Source organism: Rhincodon typus, chromosome 12, assembly GCF_021869965.1.
Source record: "Rhincodon typus isolate 14 chromosome 12, sRhiTyp1.1, whole genome shotgun sequence".
Taxonomy (NCBI): Eukaryota; Metazoa; Chordata; class Chondrichthyes; order Orectolobiformes; family Rhincodontidae; genus Rhincodon; species Rhincodon typus.
Genome location: NC_063343.1, coordinates 53,041,915 through 53,060,359, shown reverse-complemented (window position 1 = coordinate 53,060,359; position 18,445 = coordinate 53,041,915). Strand labels below are relative to the sequence as shown.

The 18,445-nt window shown below is 39.0% G+C and overlaps 1 protein-coding gene across 1 annotated transcript in view; it reads left to right on the top strand.

Moving 5' to 3' along the window:
- The window catches only part of LOC109937352 (protein KIBRA), a 98,188-nt gene extending 83,343 nt beyond the window's left edge, over positions 1-14,845 (top strand). Inside the window, exons 17-21 of the mRNA XM_048603469.1 lie at positions 593-693; positions 2,529-2,700; positions 3,495-3,659; positions 8,682-8,774; positions 14,543-14,845. Coding sequence (XP_048459426.1) covers positions 593-693; positions 2,529-2,700; positions 3,495-3,659; positions 8,682-8,774; positions 14,543-14,845 — 834 coding nt within the window. The remainder of the gene's footprint in view (positions 1-592; positions 694-2,528; positions 2,701-3,494; positions 3,660-8,681; positions 8,775-14,542) is intronic.
- The last annotated feature ends 3,600 nt before the right edge of the window (positions 14,846-18,445 follow it).

Below are 18,445 nucleotides of genomic sequence, written 5' to 3'. Positions count from 1 at the left end.
TGGAGTGAATCAAATAGTCTGTAAACTAGTAGCTGTGTTGCTGGGGACCACTGGAGGAGGGCAAGATGGATCATCTGCTTGGCACTTCTGGCTGAAGATTGCTGTGAATGCTTCAGCCTTAACCTTTGCACTGATGTATTGGGCTCCTCCATCATTGAGGGTGGGATATTTGTGGAGTCTGTTATTTCAGTGAGTTGTTTAATTGACCACCATCATTCACGACCTAGATATGACAGGACTGCAGTGCCTAGATCTGATCTGCTGGTTGTAGAATTACTTAACTTTGTCTGTCCCATGCTCCTTATGCTGGTTGGCACTCAAGAAATCCTGTTATGTAGTTTTACTAGTTTACACCTCATTTTTAGGTACAACTAGTGCTGCTTCTGGCATGGCCTCTTCCACTCTTCAATGAATAAGGTTGAACCTGTGGCTTGATGGTCATGGTAGAATGGAGGTTATGCTGGGGTCATGAGGTTGTAGATTGTGTTGGAATACGATTCTTCTGCAGATTATGTCCCACTTTGCCTCCTGGATTCCCAGACGAAAAGATTCTGATATTATTTTCAATATGTAATTGTGTTTTTTTTTGTAGGATTCTGTGTCTGCGCTCCTAGAACAAACGGTTGCAGAGCTGGAGGCAGTGGAGTGGCAACTAGGAAAGAACAGAAATTTGTTGACCCTAGAAGAGGAAAGGTATAGTACCTGTATTATAACATTCTGCAAGCAGTGTACATGTTTATTGGCTTGTTTATCTTAAATATCATATTTTTACCTTTTTTTCATGGCAGTTTCTCCTGTGTTCCTTTCCCTAGTTCTGAAGGCCCATGGTTACATAGGCACCAACCACGTGCCTGTGCATTATGCAAATAATTATTGTTCAATAAGTCTCAGTAAACATGGAGACGTCTTAGTATTTGCACACTCAATTATATTAGGATCTGTTTGAAAGAGATCAAGACTGGGATCCTGATTCTGTTTTGTTTCTCTCCCTTTCTATTGACACTGCTCCCCACTCCCACCCTGGGGACACTAAATAGTCAACTACCTATTGTTTGAATTCAACGAACTAACTTGATTTTGGGAGAATCATGATCACAGTTGCCTAATTTACGCAGTCGACAATTTGTTGGAGCAATTTTTCTGCTAGTTTATTGAGAAGCAGCAGTGTAGGAATGGTACATTTAGTTAATTAGGTTAATAAAATAAATACGCAACCCATGATAGAAAAGAATACTTTACTGATACAAGGAGTCCTGTAAAATGGAGGAGTAGAGGCAGCGCACTCCCACATCCCAGATGTTTCGCAATCTTTTGTGGTAACCTTTGGTAACAACAGTCTCTGGTCTTCCCTTGGGCCGATGTAAGGAAACTGTTGGTCTTTATCCAAGAAGGTGGTAGCTTGTCCACCTGGCTCCTTTTGTAATTGTCACTCTCACCTATCCCTGGTGGTATCTTGTTTTGGGGATTGGCCATCTGTGCTGTGTCAATCACCTGGCTAAACCTGCTTGGCCAATATTCTTGATGCTAAGCTGTTTGTTGTCCTCTTGCTCACCTTCATTGAAGGTTTGTTTTAATTCCTTCTAAGGATAAATACTTATTTTTGAAAACATGCTGTTATAATTGGATAATGTGGCACTTAATAAAACTTCTGTTTATGCTTTTAGAAGGCAAGTTACTAATGTAACATCATTAATGAGGTCTCAAGCCACAAGGGAACTGTTAAAAGCATACAGTTTTAAATGGGGTCACAATTTCCAATACTGGATGCAGACCAAGGAGCAAAGTTGAATTCTTTCTGGTTAGAAAAGATTGGACGGTGGTTAGCAGATTAGAACTGCGGTACAGAGAAATACTGAATGTTGTCCTGAAAATGTGTTGACGGTCCATTCTGGGTGGTTACTCACGAAAGTTTATTAGATGAAAACTAGCCTATCAGATGGGTAACTCCACAACCAATACCCCTTCTGCTCCATACTCACCTTTCCAGAACAACTGTCCCTCACTAGACCAACTGACCACCTGATTGCCCTCTTGAACAGACCTGACTACCATTCCCCTTCTGACCACCTGACTATCCAATGACCTGATCACCTCTGTCCACCAAATGGACCTGATTACCCAATCTAACAGTCCGTCCCAACCAGCCCACCTGATGTGACAAACTGCTAACCTGATCCTGTACTACCTCCCCCACAACCCCACAAATGACTACACACTCTTCAAGTTAGCCACCTCATCCCACCTCTCTGTTTATCCACACTAGCTACTGTAACCGAACTAGCGACCCCACCTATTGCTTATAATTTATTTATATTTATCCTCACATCCATTTTGAATTTTATTTGAGGTAACCTCTGTCACTGACAAGCACAGCCAGAGCATATCCAAAAAGGGATATGGATGCATATCTCAATCAGGAAACTGGGTTATTTTTCCATGTGATTGGAAGGAAGAACCAAAGATAGGAGAGTTTATTCTAAATAGAACAAAAGTATGCAAATTTTTTAATCGAGGTTCCTTGCTTACAGACCAAGCGCACCAGCGAGGGAAGATGACTACAATGAGAAAGAAATTAGCAAGGAGGGAGAGCAAGAACAAGAAGACAATGAAGAAATACCATGGGAAAATGAAGGCAATGTTGAGAATACCAATGAGCAGACTGATAATCAGTCAGTACTAGCAGCAGTTGTTGCAGTGAAGGTGAATATTCGTAGGAATTAATTGATCAATTTCTGTGATTGTAAAAGCATATCAAATATTGGTCATACCTATTAAAATTTGTGAATTATTATAGCACACAAAATTTAGCTTGATAGAATTAGTGAATTTTTGGGGACCAATGGATGAGTTTGGGCTGGGAAAAATAATGCGAAAATGTAAGAAAAACTCAAGTAGAAACTTGTGAAATGCAAGTTCTTTACTACTGTAATGCTACTTTCACAGTTTGAATGCCCTTACTTCGTGTGCATATTTACTACAATGTGTCAGCGCGCAAGCTAAAAAATACAAACCACTTGTGTTCTTGTATCTAATTATAATGGTATTAATTAATTATAATATCATTAAGTTGGTGTAGGTTATAGTGTTGAGTATGTGAAACGTCTTTAGTATTTCTGCTTGAATTACAAAGTGCAGTAAGTGTAATTTAGCTTTTAAACCTGGATGTTGAATCAGGAGAGAGTTTTTCTTATCCTGTTGGGCACAAGAGTCATTTTTTTTGGTTATTAAAGAGTTATCATGAAGCATATGAGCAAGCCCATCTGATGAATTAAGAGGCATGAGGCAACTGAGTATATTTTCTCAAGTTGCAAGTTAATGTCTTAATAAAAATGTATCCAAAGCAATGTATTGGCACTATGTTGAAATACACTGCTTTAAATGTGACTTATTTTCCCTATAATGTGTAGGCATGAAAATAATAAGGAAGGTTGCCAACGGATATTGCACATTATCACTTTGTAGAAATTGATTGGATTATGAAATTATCTCCACAGGTTGATAAAGAAACTAACACAGAGGAGACTGAGACAACTACATTTGCTGTGCGTCCAAAGGAAAGAAGAACTCATACTACTCAACAGAGCCCTTTTGTGAGAGGCAGTGCTATTATTCGTTCAAAAACCTTCTCTCCAGGTGCACAGAATCCTTATGTATGCAGGGTAAGAAAGCACTCTACTGGATTTTGATCTTAATTTTGTTAGCATTTCTCTTCAATCTACAGCTTACAGGTTCTTTGCCCATTGAATGGATTCCTTTCCCTGTCTTTATTTTTGTTTTCATCTTCCATCTTCTCACCCACTACATTTATCCTGATAGACCCTCTTCCCACAGCTATTCATGGTGAACTTGGTCAGCACATTCAGCTCCTTCCATTCTGAAAAGCACCAGTAATGTGAGCTTCTGCTTTGAAGAAAACATAGGATGCATCATTGACAGTCATTTCTGCACCCTGCATGCAGGGTACTTTTCATTTACGGCAGTCTTTACTAGATCCTTCTCATCTTATGCTCCCTTCTCACATGTTGCTAACTGCATTATTCATAACTGTGCTCGTGCTTGCAAATGTAGATAAGGGGATTAAGATTGCTTGTTGTATTGTTTTGTTCTGAATCCTACTTTTGCATGTCAACAATAGACAAAAGAACAATATTAGAATTTGGCTACAAGAAAACTTTCAAACAGAACTACACTGTATTTGAGATAACAAGGTGTAGAGCTGGATGAACACAGCAGGCCAAGCAGCATCAGAGGAGCCGGAAAGCTGACGTTTCGCGCCTAGACCCTTCTTCAGCTGTTCATCTAGCTCTACACCTTGTTATCTCAGATTCTCCAGCATCTGCAGTTCGTAATATCTCCTACACTGTATTTGATACTTGTGTCCTTCTGTGAATTCCTTCTTTGTCTTTTTAAAGCAAAGATGAGTATGTTCATTTTCTGCGGTGTTCAGTAGTTTGCCATTGGGTATATAGGTAGCTACTAAGGTCGATTTTCACCAAGAATATTCTGTTGCAAACAGGATAGGACAAAGCAAATGACTGAATCTTCATCAAGTTTCCTTGGAATTTCTTTTCTTGGTGTTTTCTCTTTGCCTTTAATAATGTGCTTGCTTTCGAAGGGCATTTTTTTATTTGGTTGTGTCACGTGGCAATGCTACGTGAGTTTCTTTGAGTACTCAAAGTTGATGTGAAGGCTTCAAAATGTGTGTACCAGTGTATCAATGATATAAATAACAGAATTATGACTATGCAGAAGAAGGCTATTTGGCCTAATGTGTCTACACCAGCTGTTTAAATCAGTATTATGACTTAGTGCTGCTCTCTTGCCTTTTCCCGTTAACTTTGAACATTCTTTCTTTCAAATAATTGCCTGATGCTTTCTTGATGTCTTAATTGAACTTGCACCCTGCCTGATTTTTACCCATTCCTTTGTCAGCCCAACTGCTTTTTTCCTCTCTGGGCTCCATTTTCACCTATCAATTACACTCCCCTGAAATGGTAACTCTCTGGTTTCTCTCAGCCAGACCTGCTGCGTTTTTCCAGCAATTTCTGATTTTGTTGCATCCACCACATTTCCAAGGGAGTGCATTTTTGACCCAGAACACTTCTTGTGTAAGAAAAGTTTTTCAAAACATTTGCACTTTTGCTGATCTATACTGTCTTATTCTGAATCCTTTTTCAAGAGAAAACAGTTCCTCCCTACTTACTCTATCCAGACCTGGTCAGATGTAACGCAACATCAGATTATAATCCAACAGGTTTATTTGAAATCATAAACTTTCGGAGTGCTGCTCCTTCATCAGGTGAAGTGCGTTTGTGATTTCAAATAAACTTGTTGGACTGTATCCTGTGTGTCATATGACTTCTGTCCTTGTCTGCCCAGTCCAACACCAGCGCCTCCACATCATGTCTGTCAAGACCTGTTGTGATTTTGAAATGTTCTTTTCAATCTCCTCTTTGCCTTCTCTTCAAGGAGAATGGCCTGAGTCTTTTTAATCTTATAACTGAAGTTTCTCATTCCTAGAAACATTTTTATAAAACTTCTGTGCAGTCTTTCCCAATATGTTCTCTTGCTTTCTCTAAGTGCCTAGAACTCTACACTGTACTCCAGCTGAGGTCTAAAGATATCTTGTGTAAGCTCCACATAACCTCTCTGTTACAAAATGCAGGATACCATATGCTTTATGAACTGCATTCTCATTCTGTCGTGCACTTTCATTAGTCAATACACGTATACATCGAGGTCGGTCTGCTCCTGCACCCCCTTAAGAATTGTGCCAATTATTTTATAGTTTCTGTTCATGTTCTTTCTGCCAAAATACATCATGTCACAATTATCTACATTGAACGTTATCTGCCCACTCCCATCAACATGCCATTTGGAGTTCTGCATTGCTCTCCTCACAGTTGGCAATGCTTCCAAGTTTCATATCATCCGCTAAATTTGAAATTGTCTCCTGCACACCAAGATCTAGATTATTAATATGTGTTGAAAAAGTAGGCTCCCAGTGTAGCCCCGTGGGGAATCCACTACAAATTTCTTCCAGCCCAAAAAATGTCCTTTGACCATTATTCTTTTTTTATTATTTAGCAACGTGGACACAAAAGCTACTGTTCCTTTTATTTTGTGAGTAGCAGCTTCTCCACACTCTGTTCTTTGGCACTGTACTGAATGCCTCTTGATAGCTAATATATGCTACATCAACAGCATTACCCTTGTCAACCCTTTCTGTTACGTCTTCAAACAACTCTAGCAAGTTTATTACAAATTCTTTCCCCTTTCAAAAATTCCCTTTACTACTTTGTAATCAACATTCCTTTTTCCATGGTGGAATCTTAGAGGCCTGAGCTATGTGGCTATTTAGTGAGAAATGTGGCAGAATCGCACAAGAAGTCTGGTGAGGCCTAACCCTACATTAGGAGCAACTTGCTACAACCTTTAACTAAGTTCCGGATATTGAGGCATGATTCTTACCAGGTGGTGCAAGTTGCCTATTAGGGCAGATAATTGCTTGTTACAACCTTACTAACTACACGTCTTGCCTTATTAGTATGCAGCTTCCCATCTCACCATCTGCCACAAGTAAATTGGATGCTGAGAGTTCTTGACACAAAAGTCAAAGTGGACACCTAACGACTTCAGCATGCCACTGGCTGCAAAGAGCTTCCATGTTGCTCACTACGCAACTGCTTTTCAGGGCACAATCCATGGACACCAGCCACACAAACCCCTCTACTCCTATACCCTCTTTAGAATTGTATTCTTTATTTTCTGTTGCCTTTCTTCATTCCTCTCGCCAAAATTATCGCTTTGCATTTCTCTGCATTACATTTAATCTGCTACGTCTCCAGACCACTGTGTTCACTTAAAGTTTATCATTGTCCTCATCATAGTTCATAATACTTCCAAGTTTTCTGTTGTCTTTACATTTTGAAATTTTGCTCTGCATATTGAAATCTAGGGTATTAATACTTATCAAGAAAAGCAGCAGTCGTACTGTTGACCAGTGGGGAACTCCAACTGTATACAGTCATATTGTCCAAAAGACAATATTTTGTCACTACACTCTGTTCTTGGTACTTAACCAAACTTATATCCATGCTGCTGATTTTTATTCCATGGGCTTCAACTTTGCTGACTAGCATTTTTTGTGGCATTTTATCAAATGCCTTTTTTTCACTACACCACTTGCTCCGTCACCACAATGAAAACCTTAAAGTAGTTAAACATTATTTGCCATTAAGAAATCTGTGCTGTCTACATTAATGAATCCATATTTATCTAGGTGACTGTTAATTGCGTCCTGGATTACCATTTGTAGAAGTTCTCCCACCACTGTGGAGCTGGCCACTGATTACTGGGTTTATCATTGCACCCGTTTTCAAATAGGAGCGCAATATTTGTAATTTTTCAGCTTTCTGGCACCACTGGAAATGTATTGGAAGGAGGATTGGAAGACCAAGGACAAACTTTGGCTGGACACATGAGTTGTCTGGACTCAACACTGAGTTTATAAAGCTTAAATCATAATCTTTGCATCCATTTTCTTTTATTTTCCTTTGCTAGTTTTTTGTTCTCTTGCCTCCTTTTGGTCAGTAGCTATTCAGGATCTTCCATTCACAGTCTTCCAGACGCATCTTTCCCTTTTTTACTTGTTCCATTACCACTCCTTTCAGCCATGCGACATGAAACATTTCATTATTTAATTTCTCCTGCTCTACACCCTATCACAGATCTTTCAAATTTGTTTTTCTACGCAGCCTTTTACATCTTGCAGATAAAAGAATGCTATGACATTTTTAACTTGTTTCATTGAAATGTTGAAACTTTTTCTTTCCGTTAGCGCTGCAAGACCTGCTAAGTATTTCCAACATTTTCAGCTTTTTTTTTCCATTCCAGTTAGTTTCGGTTTATGGAAATAAACATTTAACTATTAAAATTTTAATTTGTCAGAATTGCTGTTTTGGTGTTTGTACATTCGTAGAATAACAAGTGCACAGGTTCCTGACTGGCTCTGAATTCTGACCGTTTGTACAGACAACATGCCTGTTGAGAGGCAAATCTTGGTGGCATCAATCCTAAGTTTGTTCATTTTCAGTACTTTTGAGCATCTTTGTGTATTAGGTTTTCTAATTTATTTTTTGTGGTGTTTGCAAGCGCTGAGCAAGTGTTAGGCCTAGCCATCCTCCCAATGTGCACTAATTGTATGGTCTGGAGCCATAAAATTATGATTGCTGTGAAATTTGGAGGCAGTTGGCTCATGCAACTGCGCATGTAACAAACCTTTTGGTTCCTTGTTTCTGTGCTTACTCCAATAATCTTTGAAAGGGTATGCTAATAAATGTATTTGTGATTTGGGTTGACCTTTGCTGTTTTGAAACGCGTCAACAGTTTAAAACAATCTAAATTTTAAGAACCGCAATCTAAATTTGCGGAAAAGTAGAGAGACAGTAAGGTAGAGTTTAGAAAGGAGCTTCCATAGAGTGAGCCATCTTTGGTCCTACTACAGAAAGGTCATCTGTATATTTTCTATATTTTAAATGCTGAACATGAAAGAAATATACTAAAATGTTTGGTCCAGTGGAATTCTATGTGTAGATCAAGAATGATTTTGACTTTCCTTCGTCTGTGAAGATTTCTTTGCTGAATGTTGTTAATCAAATAACAATTAATTTCTTTTGCAGTTAAATCGAAGTGATAGTGACAGCTCAACATTATCCAAAAGGCAGCCCTTTGTTCGGAATGCCATGGAACGACGCAGTTTGCGAATGAAAATGGTGAGGGAGGAAAAAAGAATATAGAAGGAAGAAAGCCATTGCCAATTTTAGATGTCTTCAATGCGCTTTTTAAAAACTCTAAACAGTTTAGTTTTAAAATAAATTCACTGTAGTTAAGGAATTGCAATTTTCATTTCAGCATCATGTATTTATATATAAAAAAACTGAAATACTAGGCATATTCAGGTTAAGCAGCCTGTGCTGAGTAAGAGAAAGAGTTAATAGGTACAATTTTATGGACCAATTGCAGGTAGAAAAGCAGAGAGGTAGACCTGTAAATTAGGCCTCAGTGTCATTGGTACTATCCATGGCTTGCACTCCGCAACAAATTTATGGATGGTGGAGAGACAATAAGTGGGCAATTACTTCTCACCTAAGGGCTTCATACTGTTGCCATTCCAATTTAATGGGTGGCAAGAGAGATCTTTGTCCAATGTGCAGCTCAACAATCCTATGCCCAGTTGGGCACTGAATGAGGAAGGGTTCTCCTTCTTGGGCTCCTTGTAACAGTCACCTGTGCTCACCAAACAGAAACAGTTTCGTCTTCCCACAACTACCATCACTTCCTGCTCTGTCCAACATGATCCACAGCACCCTCACATTGGCCTGCCATCCTGGTGTCAGTGGGATCCTTGTATTTATCTTGAATTTGTTCATTCATTTGTTCTCCTTCCTAGGACTCCTGTAATATTGTTCAAGCCCACTGCTACTGGTAGCACCTAGCTGCTGACCTATGATTGACTGGCAACTCTGAGCTGGAACTGTAGCTGCAGATCGATATAATCCTTCTTTATACTAATTAAAGAGCTTTCTGAACAATTGTAATGGATAAAGTTGGCCAAATGGAGACATGCACACCACCAATGTTTTATGCTGGAGTGTAGGGAGTCTGACCTCCCACATATAGTCCATTCCAGTGTTTGAAGTCAAGAACCTTTTATCTGAACCTGGTACATTTTACACATATAGGACACACTGTTGCCACTGTATGGCAGAGGTGAACCTAGTGAATTATTTAAGTGATGGTTTGGGTGCTGTTCAAGCTGTTGCTGCTGTGTCCTGGATTTTGTCTGGCTTCTTGAGTCTTGTTGGAAGCACCCAGGCATGTAAGAATATATTCCACCACGTACTTGACTTACGTCTTGTAATTGGGACTTTAGAAAATCAAGAAGTGAGTTGTGAGTGAGTTGAGTTCCCAGCCTCTGACCTGATTAGTATTTATACGGTTGGCCCAGTTAAGTTCCTGGCTGCTAGTAATCAATGGTATTGATAGTAGGGGATTTAGCTATGGTGATGCCATTGAAGGTCACTGGGAGATAATTAAATTCTGTATTTTTGGAGATGATCATTCCCTTGGCATTCATGTTATTGTGACTTACCTGTCAAATGTTGTCCATGGTTTTCTGCATGTGGGCAATTACTTCTTCAGTAGCTGAAGAGTCACGAATGGTACTGCACTCTGTGCAGTCATCAATTGAACATTCACATTTCTGATCATATGATGGAGGGAAGGTTATTGATGAAGCTTCTGAAGATGGTTTAGACCAGGAGATTATCAGGAAAAAATATAACAGTGATGTCCTAGGGCTGAGATGCAGCAGCCACAACCATCTTCTTAGGAATGACTCCAACCATTGGTGAGTTTTCTGCCGATTCCCATTGACTTCACTTTTGTTAGAGCATCTTCTGACTGGAGATCTGTGACCATTTGTGTTCCTCAGGGATCAATTCAAGCACCCCTGTTATTTGTAATATATGAATGATTTGGAGAAGAATGTAGGTGGCCTGATTAGTAAGTTCATGAACAACACAAAGATTAGGGAGCTGCGGATAGTGAGGAGGATTGCCAGAGGATACAGCAGGAAACAGATATGCTGGAGGCTTGAGTGGAGAAATGGCAGATCGTGTTTAATCTGGACAAATGCGAGGTGAAGCATTTTGAAGATCTAATGTAGGAGGGAAGTAAATGGCAGAACCTTTAGTAGCATCAAAATACAGAGAGATCTAGGCATACAGGTCCACAGTTCCTTCAATATAGCGACACAAGTGGATAAGATGGTCAAGGAGGCATGTAGCATGCTTACCTTCATCGGTCAGTGCATAGAGTATAAAAATTGGCAAGTCGTATTTCAGCTGTATAGAACTTTTAGTTAGGTCCCACTTGGAATATTGTACAGTTCTGTTCGCTATGCTACAAGAAGAGTTTAGAGGCTTTGGAGAGGGGACAGAAATGGTTTACCAGGATGTTGTCTGGTTTGCAGGGTATTAGCTATGAGGAAAGATTGGACAAACATGGTTTGTTTTCACTTGAATGTCGAAGAATGAGAGGCGACTTAATAGAAGTTTACAAAATTTTGAGAGGCATTATGGATAGTCAGAGTCTTTTTCTCAGGTGAGAAATGACAGTTACTTGGGGACATTGGTTTAAGGTAAAAGGGGTAGATTTAAATGAGATGTAAGAGGCAAGTTTTTTTTTTACACTGAGGATGGTAAGGGTCTGGAATGCACAGCCATAGAAGGTGGTGGAGGCAGAACAATGGAAACATTTAAGACACATCTTGACAGACGTATGAATAGGCAGGGCATAGAGGGATATGGACTGCATAGAGGCAAAAACATTTTACTTTAGACAGGCATCATGCGTCCATATAGACTTGGTGTGCTGAAGGGCCTGTTCCTGTGCTGTACAGTTCTTTGTTGTTCCTGGTCAATTTTTGCTTGATGTCAAAGGCAATCATTCAATTTACATTCCACTTGTTAAGTTCAGCTCCTTTGTCTATGTTTGTACCAATACTTGCATGAGGTCTAGAGCTGAGTGGTCCTGGTAGAACCCGAAGTGAGCATTAGTGAACACATCATTACTGTGAAGGTGTTACACTGTAGGGATTCCATGATTCTAATTCTATAGATTCTAGAAAGGTTTCTACTGACTGGAAAGTAACAAATGTAACTCCACTCTTCAAGAAGGCAGAAAGGAGAGTAGAGAACCTGTAACTTTAACATCCAGAGTAGGGAAAATGTTAGAATCTATCATAAAGGATATGCTAACTGAACAAGAAGAAAAAATGGCAAAATTGGGCAATCATGGGTTTGTGAAAGGGAAATTATGTTTGATAAACTTGTTGAAGTTTTTGTTTTGAAGATGTTTCCTGTAGCATACTTGCAAGGGAACCACTGGATGTGGTTTCTTCGGATTTTAGAAAGCTTTTGATATGGTCCCAGACCAGTGGTTAGGAAATAAAATGTAAAGCACACGGCACTGAGGATAATATACTAGAACGGATTGAGAATTGGTTAATAGTCAGAAAGTAGAGAATAGGGACAAATGGAACATTCTCAGGGTGGCAGACTTTTGCTAGTTGTGTACCACAAAAGTCAGTCCTAGGTCGACAACTGTTCACTACATATTTATATGATTTGGATGTGGGGACCAATTGTATTATCTCCAACTTTGCTGATGACAGCAAACTGAGTTGAGAATGCAAGTTGTGAGGTGCATATAAGAGGACTTGGACAGGCTAAATGAATGGACCAGAAGATTGTAGATTGAAAATATTGCAAGTAAGTGTGAAATTATTCACTTTAATAGAGGAAAGGGACAAAGTTACTTAATTGGTATGAGGTTGGAAAGTGTGGATGTGCAAAGGGACCTGGGTGTCCTTGTCCACTAGGTAGTTTAAGCAAATATGCAGGTGCATCAAGCAATTAGAAAGGCAAGTGTGAATGTTAGTATTCATTTCAAGAGGATTTCAGTACAGGAGTATATATGTCTTGTTGCAGTTGCATAGAGCCTTGGTGAGACCTCTCTGGAATGTTTTGTGCAATTTTGGTCTTCTTATTTATGGAAGGATATATTTGTCATCGAGGGTGTGCAACAGAGGTCCACCAAGTTAAATCCTCGAATAGTCATAATCTTATGAGGACACATTGTGGAAACTGAGACTGTGTTCCCTAGACTTTAGGAGAACGAGAGATGATCTAATTGGAACTTATAAAATTGGGTGGTTAAAGGTCTGATATTTCCCCAATTGGTGACTCTGAACCAGGGTGCTTAATGTCAGGAAGTGGGGCAGGATTTTTAACAATGAGGTGTGGAATAGTATCTTCACTTCAAGACAGTGGTCAATCTTTGGAATTCTGTATCTCAAAAAACTCTGAAAGCTCAATCATAAAGTAGGTTCAAGATATAAATCAACAGATTTCTGGGATTAATGATATAATGAGAAATGAAGAGAGTGCAGGAAAATATTACTGAAGAGATGAACAGCCATGATCTGGAATGGCAGGACAGGTTCGATGGAGTAAGTGACTCCTTCCCCATGTCCCTTGAACCTCTTGAAGTGGTGGTGGATTCAGTAATTTATTTCAAATATGAATTGAGTAAATATTTGAAATTGAAACATTTTCAGGATTATGAGGAAAGGGCAGGGCATTACAACTAATTTGACAGTTCTTTCAAAGAGCTCGTACAGACTCTTGACACCTTCTTTTGCACTGTATCACTTTGTGGTTCACTGATCTCTCTCTCTCTTGCTCAGTGAAAGAGCTGTGTAGGAATAGGTTTTTGCTATCTATTAGTTATATTTAATGACTTGGGTCTTGTCTGTTGTGGAGCTGGTAGAGCCCCATGCCGCTGTCTCTTTTTAGTTAGGAAAGTCTGCTGAATTAGGTGCCTTTGTGCACTTAATTGAGCAGCAGCAGGTTTGGGGTGGGTGAGGTGGGAGAAGGTCCACCTGCTGAGAGCTATTGGCCAATTAGAGATGGTAGCTGTTCATTACTTGGCAGCACCATTGATCTGAGTGGTGACTGCTGCCAGGACTACAGCTACCTGAGACCTAGGATTGCCATGAATCTACGCGCAGAAGTGTCATGGTGGAGGAGAGGGGGCATGAGAGTATCAGCAAAGACAGGTGGGTGACTGACCTGGCCATGCCTCTTCCAGATATCTGGTCCCTCAGTCAGGGATTGAGCATCTGATGATGGACTCCCTCTCTCCCTATGTCAACAAGAATAAAATGACAGGATTTTCAAGCCGCCTAAATGGTGTGACCTCCGGCCGTCTCTGGTGTATGCCAGTTGTAGTCATATGGGATCTTACAATGTCATTACACCTTGCTGCTAATTAATGCTCGTGGTCCCAACCACCACCCTTCTGTCTGATTCAGTTGTCCCCAAGTCCAAACTCCTTGAAGGAAGGCATTTAAGTTCTATCCTATACACCTATTATACCACATGACCATTAATTGCGTATTGGTTCACCTTCTGTGAGGTAATTTTGCTTGATATTTTAAGCTGAGCGATTTGATGTGATGCTCTACTTCTGTAGACTGAAGTGAAATATTATGGAGTCATAAGGGTGGTTAGACTTATTTGAAAATGATCATTAGATTGGGTTACACCACTCATTTCCCAGGTTTGGTGGGAAAGGCATTTTCAGCATAGGGGGAATTGTGATTAATTCATCCAAATGATCTAATACTCAACAAGTAAAAGAATTTGGGGTAAAAAGGTTAGAAAATATGAAAATGAACTGTGAAACTCGAGCATGAGCTAATTACTTAAAATACCAATAAGTTTACATTTAGATTAATACCTTAGACCTCACCATTTCGTCTGATATAAAACAAACGGCCAAAGCTGTCATTTTTTGACAATTCAAAAGGATATTACTGAGTTTGCTGGCTTCCAGTTTATAAGTGCATAAAGGCTGTAAGGTCATTAGATTTCCTATTCAAAGAAATTCATTATGTAAATTTTATATTTTCCAGCCTTCAATCAGAAGGGTAGGATCAGAAAGGCTGATGCGAACCTCTTTAGATTTGGAATTGGATCTACAGGCATCAAGGACCAGGCAGCGCAGGCTAACACAGGAACTCGATATCTTGAGGGACCTGAGACGACAAATTGATGAGGCCAAAGCCAGAGGAGAGACCGAATTGCCTCAATGGGTCAAAGAGGATGAGAGGTTTCAAATCTTGCTAAAGCAAGTTGAAAAACAGGTAATGTTATTAATTTTCACATGTGCACAGTATTTAGGTGACGGCAATGTCCCAGTTGATGTGTACTACTAATTTTCTTTTACTGAAAATTAAAAATTGCAATGACAACCCTCTCACTGATTACAAACGAATCCCTAACTTTCTTTGGCCTTTGAATCAGCAGGTAAGAATATTTTGTTGAGTTGATAGACCAATTGCTTGCAAGATTGACATAATCACATTAGAGGCATAGAGTCACAGAGCTGTACAGCATGGAAACAAACCCTTTGGTCTAACTCATCCATGTTGACCAGATAACCGGCCCATATCCTTCTAAACCCTTCTTATTCATTTACTCTCCAGATGCCTTTTAAACATGGTAATTATACCAGCCTCCGCCACTTCGTCTGACAGCTCATTCCATACATGCACCACCCTGTGCATGAAAAAGTTGCCCCTTAGGTCCCTTTTAAATCTTTGACCTCTCACCTTAAACCTATGCCATCTAATTTTGGACTCTGCTACCCTTGGGAAAAGATCTTGGCTATTCACCCTATCTATGCCCCTCATGATTATATAAACTTCTATAAGGTCACCCCTCAGCCTCCAACGCTCTAGGGAAAATAGCCCTAGACTATGCAGCCTCTCCCTATAGCTCAAACCCTCCAACCATGGCAACATCCTTGTAAATCTTTTCTGAACCCTTTCAAGTTTCATAACATCCTTCCTATAGCAGGGAGACCAGAACTGAAGGCAGTATTCTGAAAGTTGCTTGACCAATGTGCTATACAGCTGCAACATGACCTCCCAACTCAATACATTGACCAATAAAGGCAAGCATACCAAATGCCACCTTCACTATCCTGTCTATCCGTGACTCTATTTCAAGGAACAATGAACCTGCACTCCAAGGTCTGTTTGTTCAGACCTCCCCAGGACCTTACCATTAAGTGTATAAATCCTGTCCTGATTTGCCTTTCCAAAATGCAGCACCTCACATTTATCTAAATTAAACTTCATCTGCCACTCCTTGGCCCACCGACCCTTCTGATCGAAGTCCTGTTGTACCTAGAGGTAACCTTCTTGGCTGTCCACAACTAAGAGCCAAATCTTTTAAATTCAAGCCATAAAAGTGGACGTAATTAAGCTTATATTTTTTTCAAGGAAAGGATGGAATGCGTTCATCGGTGGAATTTGAATGCTGGTAACTACTCTGCTTTTTCAAACATTAATTTCAATCACATGTTAAGTGAGGTGGCAACCAATCTTAAGCCAGTTTAGCCTTTTGTTTTTATAAGTTAGATACATAGTACTTATTACGTTTTGTAACAAAATCTATGTGTTCTGTCTGAACATGTTTTACACAGAATATGATTTCTTTCATTTTGTTTGAAATATTGGCAATTAGAGAAATTAGCCCTTGAGATGATGGTAGTTTATAGTATAATTTATTTTTCCAATCCTTCACAGCCAATTTCCTCCTGATACCTTCACACTAGATAACTCTACAAAATGCAGGTTCCAAATTCCCATTTGACCCTGTCATCAGCATCTTGACTAAAACCCTAAATCTCTTTAATATAAATTTCCTGAGCTTCTTGGGGAGAAAAAGTGCTTTTAAAAACTTCCTTAATCTTGGTTTATTGTGAAGATCCTATCTTTATGGTTGCAACCTTTCATACTTTTATTATAATATACTACCCATTCTCCACCTATTTTCTAGTAGCTGACTAGGATGTAATAAAAATATTCATTTTCTTAAGTGTTATTAATTTGTTATAGATTCCTGACAGGAATTTGAAATGGCCACCAACCAATCGGTAGTTTTTCATTTCTTTCGTGCTGTTACTATATAAGCACAATATCCGTTGTCTCATTTACAGTTGAATTCCCTTGGGAATTTTCCTTGTCCCTTTTAAGGAACATAATCTATTCGTTAAATAATCTTGGCAATCAGAGATCTTTTAGCTCCAACTGTTAGAAAGTTTTATGAATTGTAGAAGTATTTTTTTTCAGTTGCTGTCTGAATTTCCCTGACATTTTAGTGTCGATCCTGTGGTGTTTTCAGAGCTAAAGGACATCTTTAAAACGTGATCTTTTAGAGCACAAAGTCCTTTTTAGGTCATATTTCCTATTATAATTACATCAGGACTCCTTTTAATAAGTTGGGTTGGTGTGCTTTCCATTGTGACCTGTGTAGTTTAGTGAGGACCCCTAGTCACAGAAATATGGTACAGCTGAAACAAAATACTTGCAAGATAGGTTTGGCTTCATTATTTTAACAATGTAAGATTGTCATGCAGTGTTTACTTCATTTTATTTCATAATAGATGAACAATATAATATTTGGTGTTATAAAAAGCTTCAAAGCTACAATTAGATTAGTTATTTTAAATTGTTCATATATAATTCTGGAAGGAGCTCCTTTTCATGACTATTTCAGAATTGAAATTTTTGCATCCTGTATCATAGATAAAAAATTATAAAATGAAAGCCTTGCTAGGGTTACTTCTTTGCATTTCTTTCATTTGCCTGTGCCTCTTTGAGTTAATATTATATGTCCTGAGGCCTCCATTATGTGGTGGGAGTTGTGTTTCAGTGCCCTGAAAGAGGCAATTAAGGGATAGAATGTATAAATTCTGGGATTTTGTACTCTGTAGCAAAAACAATGGTTTTAATAGAAGATTTTAAACTTCATTTGAGATAAGCGGATTTGTCGAGTATGTTTTGGGTAGTTTCCTCAAAAAAAAGTATCCTAGAAGCAACAATGCAAAGCTAATATAATGGATAAGGGTATTCCTTTGGATGTTATTCGAAAAGACTTTCAAAAAGCAGTTGATAAAACTGTCCACAAAAGACTATTAACTAGAGACAATTAAGACAAATTATAGACATGGCTGTCAAATATGGCTGAGCGAAAGGAGACAGAAAGTAGGAATAATGGCAAGACAATTTTTTCTCTGGTGAGCTTCAAGTATTCGCCCTATTTACTGTTGACTTAGATGATGGGATATAAAACCAGATCTGGATTTGCAATGGCACAGTTGGAGCTAGAATTGTAAGCAGTATAGCTGGATGCACAAAAATCAAGAGATGTAAATAGAACCAATGGACAAACTATATCAAATGGACTTTGGTATAGGCAAATATGAGATCATCCACTTTAGTGATAATCTAAAACCAATAGAGGCCTGAGGAGACTCTGTGCTCTATGTGCATAGATCATTAAAATTCCACATAGAGATACAGAAAATAATCAAAGTGGAATGGTGACCTGTGTATAAAATGGACTATAATACAAGGGGTTATAAATTAAAAACAGCTAAACAAAACACTGGTTATTGCTTATTATCACACCTGGAGTATTGTTAATAGTTCTGAGCATTTATTGACCTTACAGGAAATTTACCAATATGCTATAAAGACTTCATGGGTTAAAGTGTGAAGAGAAACTAACCATGTATTCCTTGAAATCTTCAAGATTAAAATGCAATTTCATTACAAATTTCAAGAAATTGATAGTGTAGAAATAAGTTTCAGAGATAGTAGGAACTGCAGATGCTGGAGATACTGAGATAACAGGGTGTAGAGCTGGATGAACACAGCAGGCCAAGCAGCATCAGAGGAGCAGGAAGGCTGACGTTTCGGGCCTAGACCCTTCTTCAGAAAGACCCTTTCTGAAGAAGGGTCTAG